Source organism: Pongo pygmaeus, chromosome 3 (genome assembly GCF_028885625.2).
Source record: "Pongo pygmaeus isolate AG05252 chromosome 3, NHGRI_mPonPyg2-v2.0_pri, whole genome shotgun sequence".
NCBI classification, from domain to species: domain Eukaryota; kingdom Metazoa; phylum Chordata; class Mammalia; order Primates; family Hominidae; genus Pongo; species Pongo pygmaeus.
Window position 1 is genome coordinate 187,975,879 of NC_072376.2, and position 21,974 is coordinate 187,997,852.

Genomic DNA, 21,974 nt, shown 5'->3' on the forward strand with positions numbered 1-21,974 from the left:
AATAGCAATAATTTTGGATCTTATTCCTTAACAAGTACATTGAGTGAGCTGTATTATAACTACGGCAGTATATGCTGTGGTTGAGAGGCCTGCCAAGATGTGTGCCTTTACTTCAGTCCACATGGAGGCAGTCGAAAGGATTTTTCTGTGACCAATAAATTCCTGTTACAGTTTATAGACAACAATATATTAATGGGCAAAGATATATTTGATGTGGCTAGCTAAATTATAACCCAGATGACTATTGATCAATGGATTCTAGAAATAGAAATTTAAATGTATTTATAAACAGCCTAGTTTAAACTTAAGAAAAAGAAATTGATTAAATCAGAACCTGGAGTTTGAATCACAAAATCTCATCTACACCTCCATGTAGGAACCCTATAAGGTAAATTTCCAGGGATCCCTTAAGAGAGGTAGTTTGTCAATTCTTTTCTCAATCCAAACTTGCTTTTTATTTGAGAAAAAGGTATAACAAAACATCACAGTGTATGTTTTTGATGAGCTAAAATAGCCCTTTGAATAGGGTAATTGGTTCTTCCTTTAATAACATTCAATCCTGGTGGATTGCCCTAGTTCCTCAGAAATGTCAAGTGAACTGTGATGAGTAATTTTGGCTGTGCAATGGGCAAGTGATTGAAGCCTACAGATAACTGCTTTTTCTCTGAGATATGCTGAAAATGTCTCTGCTTGTGTTATGCCTTGTTTTCTGAGGTTTTAATTTCAGATCTCATTGACTTTTCATTTAATCATTCATTTTTAAAATACAAATTTGTAGTACCCTTAATCCTACATTTCTCCTTAGTGCAAGAACCTGTATAAGAATTTTACATTTTGTAACAGGAAAAAATAATATTAATCTCAAAAGCATTTCAAACTTCATTAAGACCTAAAGCCAGAGAGCAAGGAATCTGAACAAAAGAAAATAGCAAATAGTGTTTTAAAAACAGGTGTTGAAGTGGAATGAAACTGACACTGAAAAGGCAAAAGGAGGTAACTCAAGGACTACTTTCTCGGAGCATGAATAACTAGGCAATGAAACATACAGCCCAGGATATTGTGAGTTTAGACATTCTGACATTTATTATCCTGGAGGGTGACTCACAACAGTCTTGCTGGTGGAACGTTCATGCTGATTATCATAGTCATAACCCTTAGTAAATGAATGATGCGTCTAACACAATATTTATTTTTCACATAAGGGATTTTTGCTTTGTTTTGTTTTTGTGAAAGGGTTTTGCTCTGTCACCCAGGCTGAAGTGCAGTGGTGCAATCATAACTCACTGCAGCCTCGAGTTCCTGGGCTCAAGCAATTCTCCTGCCTCAGCCTCCCAAGCAGCTAGGACTATAGGTGTGTGTTACCACACTTTGCTAATTAAAAAAAAAAATGTGGAGACAAGAGTCTCATTATGTTGCTCAGGCTAGCCTTGAACTCCTGGCCTCAAGCGATCCTCCCACCTCAGCCTCCCAAAGTGCTGGGATTACAGGTGTGAGCCACTCACATAATGGTTTTTACTTCATGAGATAAAATACAACAGAGAATCACATAATAACAAAATTTCATTGTTTCCAAAGAGGTGAACTTAACCAATACTTTAGTCACCAGACAAGGAAAGTACAACGAAAAAGACTAAAGAATTTTGAAAAGTCACAGCTATCTCTTGACTCCCACTTCAGTAACTGGAGTTTTACTATCATTTTTTCTGTAGGATGTAGCTCTTTTTCTTATGTTTAACACTGATGTGAAATTGTCAAATCTAGATGTTACTGAAAATGCTTCTTAGGTGCATGCTGTTAGACTTCCTGGCATTTCTTAATATATTACCTTTTTTTGATCTACTCAGGTTAAATTATATTTGTGGCCTCTCTTTTCTGCATTTTTGTAGTGAAGGTTTTGTGCTTCTATAGCATCATTTTTATTGTAATCACATAAATTCCTATTCCCTTTTCCTCTGGAGTTCAAGAGCTTCATTTAAAACTTCAAATAGGAATCATGAAGACAGATAGAGCCTGTAAAGGTGTTTGTTTTACGCTGATTTTAGGGCAAAGTGCTTTCTTTCACTGGCGAGGTGGTGGTTTTACATCCACTTTTATCTTTTGGGGACTCATGGTACGATTCTAGGATATATATGAAAGTGGTGGATGACATTGTTTACATAAAGTAGTCTCCAAATTGCATACACATTTTTGTTTTTAAATTTAGTTTGATGTCAAAGCTGTGGTATTATGCCATTTTAAAACAGTTTTAAAGTTTATGATTCGGCCATGTACTTTTCCCTAGTTGTTCTATCAGATTTAAGAATTTATGTAGCAGCCCTGTCTCTATCTCAAGTACAGAGAAAATGCTTGATAATCATTAATTTTTCAGCTTGATGGAATCTAATATTTCTAGTAAAGTAGCTCCTAAGTAGGTCCTTGATGAAATCTAATAAGTCTAGTAAAGGAGGTCCTAAGATGAAATGCAGAACTAGAGATATCCATCAATTTTTATCCTTCTTATCATAGAATCCACCCATTTTTAGGACTTTTTAATTTACAAAACAGATAATTTTTTTATCAGTAATAAAATTGGATGGTATTCATATACATTATATCTTGTGATAAGGGTATGAATAAATAATTATTTCATTTTCTGGGCCTTTTTTCTTTTTGCCCCTTTTCCTAAATTAGTGTATATGGAATCATATTAGTATGATCCATGAACATTTAAAAAATTTAGTTGAGGCCGGGCGCGGTGGCTTACGCCTGTAATCCCAGCACTTTGGGAGACCGAGGCGGGCGGATCATGAGGTCAGGAGATCGAGACCATCCTGGCTAACACGGTGAAACCCCGTCTCTACTAAAAATACAAAAAATTAGCCGGGCGAGGTGGCGGGCGCCTGTAGTCCCAGCTACTCGGGAGGCTGAGGCAGGAGAATGGCGTGAACCCCGGGGGGCGGAGCCTGCAGTGAGCCGAGATCACGCCACCGCACTCCAGCCTGGGCGACAGCGAGACTCCGTCTCAACAAAAAAAAAAAAAAAAAAAAAAAAAAAAATTTAGTTGAATATATTGCTTATATGAAACATTGTATCATAAAGTTAAATTTATTACACATTCTGTCACAGTAATAAATTTAAAATGAACTCACTTGGATCATGTTTGTACTGAACTTGATTGAAGTAACATTAGTTAACTACATTTTCAGTAAATATTAAAATGTTATGTTTAAATGGTTTGGACCAAAACATTACTGACAATAATAACTATTAATTGCTGTATTAATAGGAAAACCTGATTACTATGTAGCTCTCCTGACTCCATTACATTATCACTAACACAATGTACTCTCCTTTAAAATTTAAGGGTATTTTTTTAGAACAATAAGAATGTGTATTTGCTAATTAGCTATGAACACAACAGTGAATATAAATCGTTCATTTTTCTTCCCATTTCCTATCTTTTTATTGTAATCAACCACACATAGATATCTGTGTGCCAACACAATTGTGGTGTTCAAAAAATGTACCAGTTCAATTTATATTTTCTAATAGTTATAATCATTTTTAAAATTGGTGTTATGAAGAATGAGAGCTTAATATAATATAAAAGCGATCATCGTTATTTTTCTTATTTTTTATTATTTTTTTGAGACGGAGTCTCATTCTGTCACCCAGGCTGGAGTGCAGTGGTGCAATCTCGGCTCACTACAACCTCTGCCTCCCGGGTTTAAGTGATTCTGGTGCCTCAGCCTCCAGAGTAGCTGAGATTACAGATGCCCGCCACCACGCCCAGCTAATTTTTGTATTTTTTAGTAGAGACGGGGTTTCGCCATGTTGGCCAGGCTGTTCTCAAACTCCTAGCCTCAAGTGATCCACCCGCTTCTGCCTCCCAAAGTGCTGGGATTACAGACGTGAGCCACCGTGCCCAGATGCTATCTCTGAAAATGAGGACAATTTCACAGAGAAATTGAAAGGGGAAAAATGAGTGGAATTGAGAGAGGTAAAAGGTTCTAAGTAATCATTGACCATAAACAGCTTTTGGTGCAGAATTTGCAATCTCCACAGGCTACCAGCTTCTGAGCTTCTGTAAAATATTTAATCAAAAAGCCATATTTGAAATTTCAAGTGCTCTTTTTTTTTATTATACTTTAAGTTTTAGGGTACATGTGCACAATGTGCAGGTTTGTTACATATGTATACATGTGCCATGTTGGTGTGCTGCACCCATTAACTTGTCATTTAGCATCAGGTATATCTCCTGTCTCCTAATGCTATCCCTCCCCCCTCCCCACACCCCACAACAGTCCCCAGAGTGTGATGTTCCCCTTCCTGTGTCCATGTGTTCTCATTGTTCAATTCTCACCTATGAGTGAGAACATGCGGTGTTTGGTTATTTTTTAATGTTTAGTAGCTGTTTTCAATGAGATGGCCATAGTGATGGGAGCAGAGAAATCCACACAGACTCTCCCTGGGATACTTCCCTATTTCTTTCCTATCCCTTCCTCCCCTCTTGTTTTTCTGAACGTTTACTGACAAGCCAGAGTGTGGTCTAAGAAAGGAAACCGAAAAACTTAAACAAACAATTTTCCCAAGGTAGATAAGATTATTTACAATTCCCTTTTTCTTTCTTCCTCTCCAAGGCTTCCTTGTGGGTGGAGCGCACTCTTCCACCCTATTGACTTTCGGTTTGGCCATGAGGCTTGTATAATTTGTGGAATAAGAACAGAAGCGACTGTGTGCCAATTCTGAGCACAAGCCTTGCATGTTTCTGCTTGCCTTCTTGCTCTCCAGCACTCCTCCATGGAAAGACCATGTTACAGGTCCCCGCAGCCCCAGAATGAGGAGACAGAGGGAGCAGATCTGAAACCCACTCCACAGCCTAGATCCAAGCCCACTCCAACAGCCAATCTCAGGGCAAGCCCAGAAGAGATACAGGCACCTCGCAGTCCTGTGAGCAAGAAGAAATGTTGTAAACCATTGAGATTCAGGAGTTGTTATGCAGAATAATTGCGATGTGACTGGATTATCAGCCCCAAGTGCCAAGAATCTTATAATATTAATATATTGTGTTAAGAGCTAGGGTTTGGATAAACTTGAATCTAGAGATTCCCCCACCCTGCCAAGTTTCTATCTGCATATGTGAATGTGTGCATTGTGTATAGTGTGTGTGCATGTGTGTGTGTGCATCTGTTTGACATACTATGTTCAAAAGTCTCTGATATGATAATAAGTTTAAAAGACTAAAATAAGGTATGCATAGTGACACTTGTGTACTTCTGCAGATGATATGAAACATAAAACACACGCCACACCTGGTCCTTAGCTAGTCTCTATGAAACGGGATGAAAAAAAAATGATGACAGTAGGTCTCTAATAGGAATTAATTGATAGTTGAAATCATAAAAGAAAGGGTAAGGTGTATATAATATTGCGGCATGGCCAAGATTTCTCCAGAGTTCCCTAACGTGGATTCCTTCTAGTACTAAGAGTTTACAAATTAAAATTATATTTTGTCTCTTCTACTGATTTTCTCTATTCTTACCCATCCCCATACTTAATTCCTTCAGTGCCAAGGTCTTAACTGAATATTGAAATTAAATTTATACTAAAAACAACTGAATTATTATTACTCTCCCCTCTTTCACCCCTGATGAAATGAATCCTGCTAAGGACTAGTTTTCCATATCTAAAAAAAAGATTTCAGAATGCTGAGATCTCAAAGAGTTTGGGAGTAAAGTTTTGGGGTGAGTAGGTCTTGCCTTTAACCAAACTGTCTAACATATTCTGTTTATGAGTAGGGATGGCCCTGGAAGGGGAACAGAGAGAGAAGATTTTCAGCTGGAGGAAGAGGGCCAGGCATAAATACATCTTCTTTCCCTGTCTTTCCAGGCTTTCTTCCACTAGAAAAATCACCTCTAGTCCACTTCCCAATTCATTTGTAGTTTACTCCCTAAAGTCTGAGGGCTGGGTGTCTTTGGTCAGAACTTTGGAAGTTCTTAGTTTTTGACAATTCCATGTGATTGTCTTGTAAATGTCTCCAAGTTAACATGTTTTAGAAAAGAACCCACAATTAACCTTTCCCCCAACCTTCCCTATTAGTAACTATCATCTCTACTTGCCTAGTTACTTACTTGAATGCTACCCTTGACTCCTGCATTTCCCTGAATCTTCCATGTTCAATTCATAAGCAAATCCTGTCTGTTTTACCTCCAAATATATTTTTTCAGAAACATTTACTTCTTTCTAAAGCCATCTGCTACTCTCTAGCTCTGTTGCTACCAATCTTGCCAGATCATCATCTGCTGTGGACTACAATAGCTTGCTTGGTAGACTCCTTGCTCCCACTCTGCCTCTTCTATCCGGTCTTCAAACAGAAGTCAGTGTAATTGCTCCCCTTGTTAAAATTCATCAGTGGCCCATTGCTGCACCCAAATTAAACCTAATCATTACCAAGGCCTATGAAGTCTTCCTTGATAGGCCCCATGATCATTACCATCTTTTGTCACTCTGCCCCAAGCACATGGTGTAAGAAAGTGCTCCTAAAGTTACACAACCTTGAAAATTTGCTGGGAATAGAATGCATATATCACCTTCTTACAGCCACCTGATACAGACACTGCAAAAATGTAAAAGAGTTCAAATTTCAAGGAATCAATCACAGGAGTGTTCTTGCTTTGAGAGACTACATGCTTGAATTATCATGACATTGTAGAGGCTGATGCAATAGAAAATATCAGAGAGCAATATCAACTCTGTAGTTCTCTAGAAACCGGCTAAAGTACATTCTTTGAGATTTCATTCTCTGAGTCTTACTTAAGCAATTTCTGAGCTCGTTCTTATCTTACAGGAGATGTATTGACACAGAGCCTAGACCAAACACTAGGCAAAGATCACAAAATTATGATTTATTGTTTCACTCTCCTATGTTTGATAGTCAATTTTCCTGAATGTAACTTTGTTTTCCTACTTCCTAGAAATTGTCAGTAGGTAAATTCTGGGGGTTTTAGTGGCAAGACTCTCAGACTTCTGAGGGTTCTTTTGTGAGATTGAGAACAGAAGAGCTTAAGGTGCACGGTCTCACACATCTGTTTCTAAATGCAAGTTATAAAGCCCTCACCTCCTGTGTCCTTGGGGTCTGCCCTACTAAAATTGAATGTAAGTAATCAATTATACTAAACCTCCTATTCCTGACTTATCTTGAATTCTAAGATGATACAGTCAACTTCTTTTAAGGTATCACTTTCTCAATTAATTCCTTTTGTGGGTCAGAGTCACACCTGTCATCGCATTTTTAGATGTCATTGTCTCTATGATCAGAGAGATAGACTTTGTACACATGTATGTGTATAGTTGAACTCATGGCTGAAAATTTATTTCTTCTGTAAGGTCTTGTGGAAATTAAAGCTTTTAAAAAATGTCTCCTATTTCTTGAGAAAAAAATATGAAGCAGTCCTAGACATTCTTCTTTTTTTGTAAGTTGTGCCTCCATTCTGTGTTTTTAATTTATTGTTTGCTTTATTTCTGCATCCTCTACTCACATTTCCATGCTCCCCCAATTCTACGTTACTCTCTGTATCTAAACATCTTTCTGTTGTGCCTTGTAGAAGCCATAGATTCTCCTTTTTCTGACTGACAGCATACAGACAAATGAGCTTTCATTTCTGTTTAGCTCTTGAGGATCAGTGAGTAAACTGACGATTTCCTTTACAAATTAACTATGAAATTTCCACTATTACCCAGAGCTCTTGCAACATTTATCCTTACGTAAATAAGCATTGAGTCTTATTAGTTTACCTTTATAAACAGATTTATAATTTTCACATGAACAATATTTTAGAAAACACTAGTTGATGCGAACAATTTTGAAAATATAATTAAGTGTTAATAAAAGTAGACAGTATTAGGAGAGACAACCATTAAATTTTAGTGAGGCAGAGCATGTTAATATCATATTTTAATGATAAAATTCCTATTTTCAATTTTTATTTATATAGGCATTTCAATCTAATAAATTGAATCATAGAATGAATTAATAGAAAGGACTAAGGGAGCCATGACAATAGATTTATAATTTACTTGGTGTGGCAAGAAGATAGCATCAAATGCACACAAAAAAAGTTAATATGATTTTATTGCATTGAAGTACTTCATTTCAATGAAAGTATAGTAAAGCTTCTTGGAAGCTATGCAGAATTACTTAATTTAGATGATAGAAACTTCTTCTTAGACGTCATTTTAGGGGAAGAAAATAATTTTCTATTTCTATGCAGCTAAATAAATGAAAAGAGTTTTATTTCAGTATATCTTATGCAAAGCAATATTGGGTCTTTTACTAACCTCACAGAGGGAACAATTTTATTTTAATTCTGGCAGCTCAGCATGGATGAAAATCGTGGAATTAGATAAGATCTCCTGTCTATTGACTTATGGTTACTTAAAAGCAAAAGGGAGAAAAAAACACAAAAATAATATATATCATACTTGGCTCAGGGTGCAGCACTGTGGGCACTCTGATGCAATACTTGTAATATAATTGGTATATTTCTTCTGGAAATAAATTTGGCAATATATATCAATGCATACAGCTATCAGTGCAGCAATTCTGTTTATAAGAATATATGCTAAGAACATAATACAAAATATGTGTGAAGCTATGTGTGTGTGTATGTGTTTGTGTCTATATATAGATATATATGTGTGTTTACATAAAATATGTGTTTATATAAATATAGATGATATGTGTGATATGTATAGACACAGGCACACACACATATATTCATATATACATATATACTCATATATATAACGTTTATTATGTAAATATTTATTATAGTATCAGTCCTAAGAGTGACTACTAAGTAGATTATGGCATATCCATACAATGGAGTACTATGCCACCATTTAAAATTACAATGTAGATTCAACTGAAATGTTTAATATATTTCTAAATATTTTAAAACCTATTGATACAAATAATTCCATAGTGTATAAGAGTATTATTGATATTTAAATAATTGGGAATAATAACACAAAATGTGAATAGCGGATATCACTGGTTTGCAGAATTTTTTTCATTTATTTCTGTTTTACATGTTTGCTGCTTTGGTTATATATTACTTTAAAAACCAACAATGCCATTGAAATGCCATTGAAAAATATCTGACCAAAGCTGACAACGATATCTTTGCAAGATTTATAAGTATGTGTGCAAAGATGTGCATGCTCATTCGTGCACTTACCTTTGGCAAGGAAGCTCGTGATCCTGAACTCTGTGTAGTCATCGTCAGCACGGTGGTTATCCCCAGAGCTACCCTGGCTGGTGCTGCATCCATGTTGATCCAGAATGAAACCCAGGATAGAATAACAATCAGGAGACTGGGAATGTACATCTGGATCAGATAGTATCCCATTTGTCGCTCCAGATGGAATCGCACTTCTATACATGTAAACTTTCCTAATTGGTGGTAAGGTAAATACAGCAATTAGTACAAATAGGTTTTTGTTACGGCATTAAATATCACAATTTCTTTTCTTTTTTTTTTTTTTTTTTTCAGACAGGGTCTCACTCTGTCCCCCAGGCTAGAGTGAAGTGGCATGATCTCAGCTCACTGTAGCCTGCGCCTCCTGGGTTCAAGAGTTTCTCCTGCCTCAGCCTCCCCAGTAGCTGGGATTACAGGCATGCACCACCAAGCCTGGCTAATTTTTTTTTTTTTTTTTTGGTAGAGATGCGGTTTCACCATGTTGGCCAGGCTGGTGTCGAATTCCTGACCTCAGGTAATCTGCCCACCTCAGCCTCCCAAAGTGTTGGGATTACAGGTGTGAGCCACTGCTCCCGGCCTCACAATTTCATTTTGATAAGGATTCTGTCATAAAACTTTCCATGACAATGAAACGAGTCTCGTATTGATTCTTGAAAAAATATTTTTCACTGTTAGCATCAAGAAGCAGTGTAGTAAAGAGAGTGTACTCTTTTAGGAAATAGCAAGAAACTTTATTACTTCTGACCCGAAAAGTGCTTTACACTTGTCAAAATACCCAAAGATTTATTATTTCACTTGATTATGACAATTGCTTCTGAGGCAGACAGGAGAAATATATACTTATTATATAAAGATCTTCTTTACTCATTGACTGTTTCTGGTGCTTTGAGTGCTTCTTTAGAGCCAGGTGCTATTTGTTGCAGAAGCCTTTCCATTTTCTTTAAAGTAAGTGCTAGAGGATAAATACAATTGAACACGAATGATTCCTTGAATAATAAAGCAAACAAATAAGAAAATATGTGTTATTTCCCATTAATAAATTTGAAAATAAAAACACACTAAAAACAATGGGATCCATTTGTACTATACACTTATGCTGTTGTGTCTCTATTATTTACCTCTATTTTGGTAAGCAATACATAGAGGAGTAAATGATGGTTTAATAAACATTAAGTTGATATTTTTTGCTTGTGTCCTGGTTCTACTCCCTACTCTATTGATATTGATTTATACTATTCTATGTTATCTCTCCTTTATAAAAATTGTTCTTCTAAATCACCTGGTTCTTGGTTTAATTGTTTTTATTTGAATTATTTTAAGAAGGATGAGGTCAGAAAGTTAACATTCTGCTCTTCAAGTAACATTCTGTTACTTACCATGAAAGAAAGATGTTAAAGAGCAATTGCTGTCCTATTGCTAGGTAGGGCTCCGTGCAAAGCTTCTATTCATGTGACTTGGGCCATGCGTGATTGCACAGGTGATGCAAGGGCACTATACCTGGATGAACCCATGCATGTGTTTCCAGAGCTTAAGTCTCAACAAAAGTTCATAAAGTCCAGGAAACGTGGATTCCACTCTTAAGTGAATAGTAATCAGAAACATATGTGCAAACCATACATGATCCTTTTATCAATTTATCAAATATATACAAAAATGCCTAAAGATTTCTGAAATATATGAAAATACTTTAGATTTTAAAGTGCTATTAAATATAAAGATTTAAATTTTTCTATGAAAAATAATGAAATGGAATAAAACAAGAATAACTGAAACATATTTATAATATCAGTTAACTCACTAAGTAATCTCATACCATAATTAGTAACAAATACTAACCATTCAGATACTTTGTATAAATTCTCTAAATTTCGGGTGTGATTCTCAAGGAAAAGAATAAGCTTCATTGTGTTTTTATTTAAAAAGAGTGTTTTTCAAAGTTCAAAATCACTAATCATCAGAAAAATGCAAATCAAAACCACAATAAGTGCAATCCCAGCACTTTGGGAGGCCGAGGTGGGAGAATCATGAGGTCAGGAGGTGGAGACCAACTTGGCTAACCCGGTGCAACCCCGTCTCTACTAAAAACACAAAAAATTAGCCAGTCATGGTGGTGGGTGCCTGTAGTCCCAGCTACTTGTGGGGCTGAGGCAGGAGAATGGTGTGAACCCGCTTGCAGTGAGCAGAGATCTTGCCACTACATTCCAGCCTGGGCGACAGAGAGAGAATCCAACTCAAAAAAACAAAACGAAACAAAACAAAATAAGATATTATCTCACCCCAATAAAATATTATCAAAAAGGCAGAAAATAACAAATGCTGATGAGGAATCGGAGAAAGGGGAACACTTGTACACCATTGGTGGGAATATAGATTAGTCCAGCTACCGGAGAAGAGTATAGGATTTCCTTTAAAAAGTAAAAATAAAGGTACCATGCAGACTACTGGGTATATATCCAAAAGAAAGAAAATCAGTGTATTGAAGAGATACATGTTTGTTGAAGCCCTATTCACAATAGCTAAGATAAGGAACCAACCCAAGTGTCCCTCAGTGGAAGAATGGATAAAGAAAGTGTAGTGTATATACACAATGGAATATTATTCAAACAAAAAAGAATGAAATTCTATCATTTGTGCAACATGGATAGAACTAGATGAAATAAGCCAGGCATAGAAAGACAATATCACATATTCTTATTCATATGTGGGAGCTAAAATAATTGACTTCATGGTTGTAATAAAGAGAATAGTGGTTTCAAGAGGCTGAGAAGAAGGCAGGTGAAGAGGTTGGTGAGTGGGTTTAAAAATACACTTAAAATGAATAAGTTCTAGTGTTCAATAGCATAATGGGGACAACTACAATTAACAATAATTTATTGTACATTTCAAAATAGAAAGAAGAAAAGATTTGGAATGTTCCCAACACAAAGAATTGATAAATACATGAGGTGATAGATATCCCAATTACCCAGATGTGATCATTACAGATTTTATGTTTGTATCAAAATATCACATGTACCTCCAAAAACATGTACAGCTATTATGTATCTATAAAAATTTAAAAAATGTTTTTATAATATTGCTGGGAAAGAAAATAAAGGGATACACACATGAACACAAATATACACCATTGCTTGTACATAAATAAATATACTCAGTATATGTGGATCTGATGAGATAAAAGAACAAGTTGGACAAAAAAATCCATCACTTATGCATGGCAGCAGACCCCAGAAATACAGTGATCAACAGAATAAATATAATACAAACTTAGGGCAATGAAAGAAACATGCAATAAATAAGGAAACATAAAATTGAATGATATAATTTCAGATGGTGAAAGCAGAATTTGGGCATTTAACACATATTATTACATATGGATGTTTCAAGAGTTGGCATTTGAATAACCCTGAAGAAAGTGGGAGTATTAGCTTGGAACAATTTTGGGAAGAACTTTACATGCAGAAGGAAGAGCAAGAGCAAAGGCCCTGAGACAGACAGAGATGAGTTTGGTGCATATAAGCAAGCAAATCATTGTGGCAGGGTATTACAGAGCAAGGGGAAGAGAGGTAAAAGATTTTGGAGAAATTATTAGAAGGAGACAGATCATAGGATGCTGTAGCACATAACTAATAAATACTTTGGGATAGTGAAAATAAAACTGAATAAATCCTCTACTTTTGTGCAATTAATTTTATGAAAACATTTTTAACTTAAGTATATTTCATTTTCCGAGGGGAAAGAGTATTTTATAAATGTGGTTCTTAGGTAACCTACTATTGTTTGTTTGTTGCATTTTCACAAGTAACATAAAAGACATATGTGGTATCTAGGCCTATTATTGGAAAACAAAAGAAGATTCTTGTGCATTGTAAAAGCAAATATGAAATGGAGTCTGGGATCTGGAGCAAATTAACCACATACTTCAATGAGGACTCTATGAGATGCTTTTCTTCTCTACACAATTTGGGCATGTTATTCTGCTCCTGGACAGTACAGTGCTTCTAGAATGTAAAGTTGTAAGATCTCTATGATATCACCCAAAATGTCCCACTCCTTGCTTATAGTAGGCATTCATAAATGTAAGTTCTTTTCCTTTAAGCTGTAATAGCTCATTTGATAACTCAAGGAAGTATGCAAACTTACTTCACACTAAGGAAGTGTCTTGAGACCCTCTACCATAAAAATTCATCCCTAATTGATGTTTATAACTTCACCTCTTGTTCTGGATTAAATGATATCTCCCTAAGATTCATGTCCACCCAGAACGTGTGAATGTGAACTGACTTGAAAATAAAGTATTTGCAGATAAAATAAAATTAAAATGAAATTGTCCTGGATAAGAGGGAGTCCCAAATCCAACATTACTGATGTCCTTATAGAAAGAGGGAAATTTGGACACAGAAACACAGACACACAGGGGAATCCCATGTGACTCTGGAGGCAGAGAGTGAAATGATGCATCTGCAAGCTGAGAAACAAGGTTTTCCAGAAATAGGTAGTCAGGAAGAGACAGGGAAAAACTCTTCCCTAAAGCTTTGAGGGAAAGCATGGCCCTGCTGACACCTTGAATTTTGGACTCCTACCCTCCAGAACTGTGAGAGAAGACATTTCTGTTGTTTTAAGTCACTGTTTTTGATAGGTTATTTTGGCAGCCCTAGGAAACTAATATACCTCCCTAAGTCAACTCTAGGGGATTTTTAGCATCTGTCTAAGGGAACTGAGCAAGGGCAGTGCTATTGACTTGCCTGCTCTTTATCTTTGTGTTGAGATGTTCAACTTGAACTCCCTAATAAGTTAGACATCAGCTTCATCTCTGAGTTAAAAGGAAAATGGTAGTGACTTTTTGATCAGATATTGTGAATTTGCTAAGGAGATAAGAGAGGCTAGGGGCTTTGTATAGTGAAAGGTCACAGCACAGTTCTGGAAAATGCTGAGTCCACGATGAATCATAGTTACTGTAATGAAATGATAAGAACAGCAGCTGATGCTAGTGGAAGGCCATGTACTCACCACAATGATGCCTCAATCATGGGCCGTTTAATGGCATTCAGAGAATTCCATTACTTTCTCAATGTATACATTCTAACTGTATAGTTAGCATATGTCTTATGGAAATAGCCCATGTTAGTTAAAGCAACTGAACAGAATTTGCCAATGTACAAATATCACATTGAGTCTCTCAATTCTTAGTGTTGATAACTATATCTGATATTTATCTCAAGTGTCTTAGTGTGAATAGTAGGTGCTTAGGTAAAAATATACTGAAACGCATGAAAATATGACAAAGGGAAAAAATAGGCAACAAAGCTTTCTTCTTTTTTAAAAAAACCAATTTTAAAAAAAATTTTCTTAACAGATACAGTGTTTACTGCCCAAGAAAGGTTAAAAACACATTTTATTGCTCACAGAAATTAAAGGAATAGTTTTGGAAACATTATTACTCTGTAATTATGAGCTTTTCATTAAAAATTATTTAAAGATAATTGAATACCAAGCATTACTTTGGTCTCATACAGAACAATTATTTAACAATATGCAATGAATCAAAGTATTCATAGGTTTCAAATGCATCCATTTGCTGCTATATATGAAAAACATTGACCTATGAAGAGTTAAATAACAGCATTATAATGAAGAAACAGCTGGATATCATAAAACCACAAGTAGTAAGTGTAAAGAACACTACTCAACCCCTACCTGTATTGTAATGTTTAGTGCAGTATCGTAAATCTTTTTCTTCTTTCAACAGAAACTGGGGCAAAGTGAGTCCTTCTGCCACTTGTACAGGTGCCTCATCTTGCCATTCAAAAATGAGATCATTCATTGTGTACCCAACTAGGCAAAACATAATAAAAATATAAATAGTCTAAAAAGGGCATTCAAAGAAAAGAAATACAAATTACTTTATAGTCACATAGGATGAGAAGACCAAATAGTGTCATCTTATAGTAACTTTATGGATGAAGCTATTCATTGCCCAATTCCATTTCATAAATGTCTATTGAAGTCTATTCATGTGGAACTGCCACCAAATAATATGAGAAAACAAAGTGGACTCATTACAAGTATACCATGGCATGTCAAAACTTGAAGGGACATACATATACATTCTTTCCTTGGGATGGGTAGCTACTAGATTAATTTTGTAATTTTCATTTTGATTTCATTCCATCTGGTTTCTCCTTACTTTCTTTCAAATTATTCAGGACTTTCTCAACAAAAACTGAAATTGCCACTCGTTAGAAAATGACTTTTTTTTTTTTGAGACGGAGTCTCACTCTGTCACCCAGGCTGGAGTGCAGTGGTGTGATCTCAGCTCACCGCAACCTCTGCCTCCTGGGTTCAAGTGATTCTTGTGCCTCAGCCTCCCGAGTAGCTAGGACTACAGGCACATGCCACCATGCCCTGCTAAATTTTGTATTTTTAGTAGAGATGGGGTTTTACCATATTGGCCAGGCTGGTCTCAAACTCCTGACCTCATGATCTGCCTGCCTTGGCCTCCCAAAGTGCTGGGATTACAGGCGTCAGCCACCGTGCCCAGACAGAAAAATGACTTAAACTTAGTGTAAGAATAAATGTCAGAAATCTCTTAATTATATACAGATTGCTCAAGGATTTAGGCATGTTAATTTTACTTCTGCTGTGTTTTGAATCTCTCCAGAGTTGCATGTAGATAGCATTTATTTCTGTGCACTTAAACCCATTTAGAAAATATCTACAAAGTAAAAATGGAGAGGAAATAGAAATTTATTTTTTCGTGAAGATTTTGATGCACATTTCATCATTTAATGATTCACCCATTTCTTAGATTAATTTGAATTAAGCACTTAATTCAAAGAGAGGGTAGCATTCATTATTGATATATATGGGCTTTTAAAAATTCCATCCTTTATAAATAGTCGAGGTTTGGGCCAGACACATTATATTTTTATCATGGAAAAATTTCAACTCCTTAAGCCATAATGTTGAATAGAATTGGAGTATTTTCTTTAGAATTTCTTGAACAGGCAAATGAAAGCTTATTATAGAACTCATGTATTTTCTTTTCTCTTTGGAACATCTACACCAGTATATTGTTGGCAGCTATTGTATTAAAAAAAAGTATATTTTCACTACCATAAAGGATTCTCTTTTTCCCCTTCATGAAAATAAATAACAACTTGGGGTTAAAAAAAAAAAAAGAAAATGAAAATGACTTAAACTATAACATCTGTGGGGTAAAAGTACTACCATGTAATGCCTCCTTGATTTAATCATTAAACATGGGACAGTTTGTGGAGGTGGAAACCCTTGCACATAATATCAGCAAATTCAGGACAGAATTGATTAATGGATTTTATAATAGGTCAGCAGCCTTTAGTAACCTAAAATTTCATATTTCTATATGGGAGGTATCTAAGAACTGCAGAATTTTATCTTCTCCTTCCCTCTGAGTGAGAAGCTATTGAAATGTATGTTTAAAGACTACTGCAGAAAATGAGTCATAAGTGAATGGGACCTGTGAGGCAGAATTGTTGTTACTTTGATCAATGAGTTTCTTGATGCACAACTACCATGGAGGTAGGAAGAGAGAGGAGGCATGGTGTGGCCTCTGAACCAAGTCAAATGGTCGGTATGTTAAAAGCTCTTGGGCGCAGTGTCTCACATCTGTAATACCAGCACTTTGGAAGGACGAGGTGGGCCGATCAGCTGAAGTCAGGAGTCTGAGACCAGCCTGGCCAACATGGTGAAAGCCCATCTCTACTAAAAAAACACAAAAATTAGCCGGGCGTGGTGGTGGGCACCTCTAATCCCAGCTACTTGGGAGGCTGAGGCAGGAGAATCATTTGAACCTGGGAGGCAGAGGTTGTAGTGAGCTGAGATCAACCATTGCACTCCAGCCAGGGCAACAGAGTAAGACCCCGTCTCAAAAAACAAAACAAAACAAAACAAAACAAAAACAGAAGCTCCAGGTCTGTGAAGCAGCACAGAAGGGAAATGGTCCCAAACAAATTCTCCTGGAAACAAGCTTGTATTGTAGGGAAGAGGCTATGTGAGTGATTGGAAACAACTGGCATGGAGCAGGTTAAGCTGAATAGAACATTGAGTAGGGAAAGGAACTGATCACCTTCCTACTCCCCAATACCTGGGAAAAAACTCTCCCAGACACAGTGAAATCTGCTCCAGCTGTGGTGGTAGTGACTGGAGCCAGATGCCCTACCACACTTGACCCTTAGGTATACCTCACAGCATCCACTCTACAGGCAGTGGAGATGGTAGTAGCAAGAGCATCAGTAACCAGATCTCTTTAGACTGCATGGGATTCTGCTTCTGAAGTTTTCAGCAGAAGTATCATCAGTGTGACAGCTCATTATGGAGCAAGCGCTATTTGGTAGAGTTTGTGAAAGTCATTGAGATTGAAGGAAGCGCGCATCTACATCTGAATTTTGACTCCAGAACAGATGTGGGAACCTGAAGGACTGTCCCTTAGGCTGATGGATTTAACACAGCAGGGACTTAATACCTGCTTACACTAGAATACATTTCATTGACCCCTGCAATTAATAATGATTTGATTGGTAATAATAGAAAGTTTTCACTTTCATTCATAAGTCCTTTAATATGTCCATTATAAATACCATTTTGCCAAGAAAGTAGATGCACATTTCTCAATGATTTAAGGATAGTAAAATAGGCACCAATTCTACCTTCTGCCAGATAAGACATGTTTCTCATTTTTTCTCATTCTTCCACACCTATAATCACTGAAGACAAAATATATGAGATTGTGTCCCAATTTAGACAGATGAATGGAAAAATGACCTGAAACTTCATTTCGTTTTTATATTCTAAATTTTTCTCAAGACATTCTGTGAAATGAAACTAGCTTTATGAAATTCCTTCAAAGACAAGCTTTATATAGTGGCTAATACAATTTATGGACAGTATATGTAGCTCGCTTTTGTTTCAAACAGTCATCCACATTAGTTTAGGTATGTGTATTTCATAATCATACTATACTACTTCATTATGGTTCAAAAAATACTTAAGTTTGAAACCAGAAGGAAAATAGTAAGAGGCCATGGTTAGGGGACAATTCCTTCATTTGAGTAACTTGCTGGTTGTTAATTATAACAACTAAGTGGTAATATCGTCTCAATAAACTCTCAAACATAATTTTAAAAAATCAATACTTTTTTACACAATTCAAAATGTTTTAAGATCCTTATGCTTTTGGTTGGTAGATATTTATACAAGTTGGAGAATGTTAAAGAGAACAGACTGGTTAATGAGATCAAGATTGTGAGCTGAATTACCTGATACCACAATAAGCTTCCCAATGAAAACTAATTTATTCAGGGAGCAGACATTAACCCTAACTTCAGTCAACAATCTCATATGGTAGCTACAATAAAACATGTAAACCAATGGCTCAGTGCAACCAAACGCTTGTTTTATCAAATAGTTATTTATTGAGTACCAACTGTACGGAAGGTGTGCTGCTAGGCTTCAGGCAATGTGAGATATTATTGCCGAGTAAAGAGTAAGTGGCATGAGAGAGGCAGAAACTGCTGTGTGCATTTAGCGCGGGGTTCTGTGATATCTACCTAGGCCTCATTTGAGCTGGATCTTGAAAACAAGGCAGGGGCTGCATATAAAGTATGCAAAAGAAGGTGAGGCACTTCAGGCTCAAGAAGCAGCAAAATCATTTGAAAGAAACTGCGAACTCCCAAGGTTTATAACAGCAATGGGAACAGCTTCATTTGTCTAGAGCCAGTTTGCATGAAGAAGCATATAAAGTGACAAATAATGTAAGATGATGTAAAATTTAAATTTCCAGTTTAAAATTTTGATCATTGGAATCTTTTGAGCAAGGGGTGAACCACAAGAATTGTGCTTGAGTAGCATTACTCTAGCAGGATCCTTTCATGGAATTCACAAGATCAAAACTGCTTTCATAACCATAATAAGACATTTGTCTTTTTCATTGTGTCAACATTTGCCCTGATGTTGAAAAAATAATGGTGGGTAAAACTTTTAGTGCTTTAACACAAATAAAGGGGCTGGCACCAAACTGTGCTGGGAGTTACTGTATTTTTACTGCCATATCTTGCAGCAAAAACAATCCCATTTTTATTTATGAATGTCTTTGATCCTTCATAAACAGTAAATATCTTACAGTAAAAACAATGCCACTTTTATTTCGGAATGTTCTTGATCTTTGATGAAGCACTAACAATTATTAATTTTATTAAATTTGGACCCTATGTAAGTACCTTTTAATATTCTGTGTGTCAAAATGGGAAGTCTGCACAAAATATTCAGCTGCAGGCTGTAATATGATTCTTTCAAGGGAAATCACTGGTGTCTTTGAGTTGCAAGCTGAACTAGCTTGGGGTTTTTGTGAAATACAATTTTTTATGTGAAAAAAATGGGTGGAAACTGTGGTTACTGTGCCTAGGTATTTGGCAGACCATTTTCTCAAAGATGAAGGAAGTGAACTTATCTGAACTTGTCCTGTTAAGGGAAACAACAGACAGTATTTGCTGTCAATGATACATTTTGAACTTGGAAGTCAAAATTGGAATTTTTGAGAAATTGTTGTTACACCATGAGCTTGATAGCTTCCCAATGCTTAAAGATTTTTTGATGGGCTTGATGGTGACATCCACAAATGTGATATTTTGATATGTATGACGAAGTGTGTCAGCTGTTTGGAAGATCTAATTAACTCATCAATCTGATATTTTCAAAATGACCAAAACTTGTTTAAAAAGCATACATGAAAGACCCATTCAAAGTGCAAGATAGACAAGTTAGTTTTAATTTAAAAGAGTAGGAAGAGTTCATTAATATGGTTTCCAATTCCACATTGCAATTAATCTTTAAGAGACTAAAAGTTTTTTGCCTTCAGAAGAAGGCAAAACAAAACAAAACAAAACGAAAACCCTCTCGTTCTTCTGCAATGGTCCACAAGGATTATAAGTCAGAGGTAACACTTCAGTAGATAATTTAACCAAAATTGGCACATAATTAACTATGTGTTTACAGAAAAAAAAGGAAAATTTCAAAGGTTTCAGTCTAAGTCACTGACAAGTAGCTATGCAACAATATTTGCCTGTATTTCATACCTCATGACATTAGAGTAGCTTTCTTTGACCATCTAATAAAACACCTTTCCTCCAGTTACTCTACCTTACCTATTTTCTGTTTATTTTTTCCATGGTACTTATCCTTACCTGACATTTTATATATATATATATTCATCAGGTTTTTTATTTTGTTTTCCTACTCTGTCCCCTAGAATTTATTCTTTATAAAAGCAGAGACTTATTCTGTTTTAGTCAGTGGCATATTTTCTATTACCTAAAATAGTATGTGGCCAGCATATAGCAGGTGCTTGAATATTTGAATTAGAAATAGAGAAGGGATAAAGGGGAAGGAAGAAGTGTGTGTGTGTGTGTGTGTGTGTGTGTGTGTGTGTGTGACTTTATTTTGGGTTGCCTTGAATTTGAGATGGTAGCAGAAGATGCAGGTGTTGAGCCTAAGAAGTCTCAACATTGACTTATATGTTGAAGGTAGTTGAAATCGTGGAACTAGATATTGGAAATGAGTTTAGGATTGGACATTTAAGTTAAGAATCACTACCTACATATACTAATTAAAATTATTGATTATTTGAAAACATTGGAGAGAGAATATGTAAATGAAGAGGAAGAGCTATAAAGAATCTTAGAGAATGCTTAGGAAGAGAAAAGTGATGACAGGAAAGTAATAATCAAAATAGAAAATCCAAAGAGGTACATTTCAGCTAAATAGAAATGAGAGTATCTAATGGAATTGTCTGATCATAGGATTTTAAGGTGATAAGTTTATAAGTTTCCCACAAGCAGAGGCTGGGAAATCATTTTTCAGGAATGTTATAAGAGACATTCAATGTTTTAGTTAAAACTAACTGGTTTATTTAAAGTAGATGAACTCTAAGGCTTTTCCAACTCTTTGGTTTTATAATACAATTAAATATAGCTTTACAAATCTGTCTAATTAAAATGCAGTATAAAATAAAACAATAAGAAACATTTAGTCCTGTTATTGAAATAGGAGGACTGATTAAAGGAATCAAAGATAAAATGTAGAAAGAAATCTAAGTATGTATACACATTTAATAATTGTACTATTTGCAAGTATTGCAGTAAGAATAGTGGAATATCAAATGGACCATAGCAATATGAATATCTGTGTAGCAGCAAAGTAAGATGTAGATATAATCTTGAGAGACGCAGAAAAAGCCTCTGAAGCCTGACTTCTTTATATTTTGCATAAATTTATGGAGTACAAGTATAATTTCATTACATGCATAGATTGCATAGCATTGAAGTCAGGGCTTTTAGAGTATCCATTACCAAAATAATGTACATTATATCCATTAAGTTACTTCTCAGCCTCCCCCTCTTCCCACCCTGTCGGCCTTCTGAGTTTCCTCTATCATTCTACACTCTGTTCATATGTTCTGCAGCACTATCCACAGTAGCAAAGATATGGATTATTTATGAATCTACAGAATGCTCTAGGCTAACCTTGAATGTAAACAGGCTAAATGCCCCACTTAAAAGGTACAGAGTGGTAAGTTGCATTAAAAAAAAAAAAAGCAAGACCTAATGGTATGCTGTCTTCAAGAGACCTATCTCACAAGTAATAATATTCATAGGCTCAAAGTAAAGGGATGGAGAAAAATTTACCAAGCAAATGAAAAAC

The 21,974-nt window shown here is 35.9% G+C and overlaps 1 protein-coding gene across 2 annotated transcripts in view; it reads right to left on the reverse strand.

The window, feature by feature from the left end:
* The window catches only part of GLRA3 (glycine receptor alpha 3), a 182,270-nt gene that overhangs the window by 25,041 nt on the left and 135,255 nt on the right, over positions 1–21,974 (reverse strand). For both annotated transcript variants that reach the window (XM_054485490.1, XM_054485489.2), the window contains exons 6-7: positions 14,937–15,074; positions 9,219–9,433 (exon numbers count right to left, since the gene is read on the reverse strand). In XM_054485490.1, the coding sequence (XP_054341465.1) occupies positions 9,219–9,433; positions 14,937–15,074 (353 nt within the window). The remainder of the gene's footprint in view (positions 1–9,218; positions 9,434–14,936; positions 15,075–21,974) is intronic.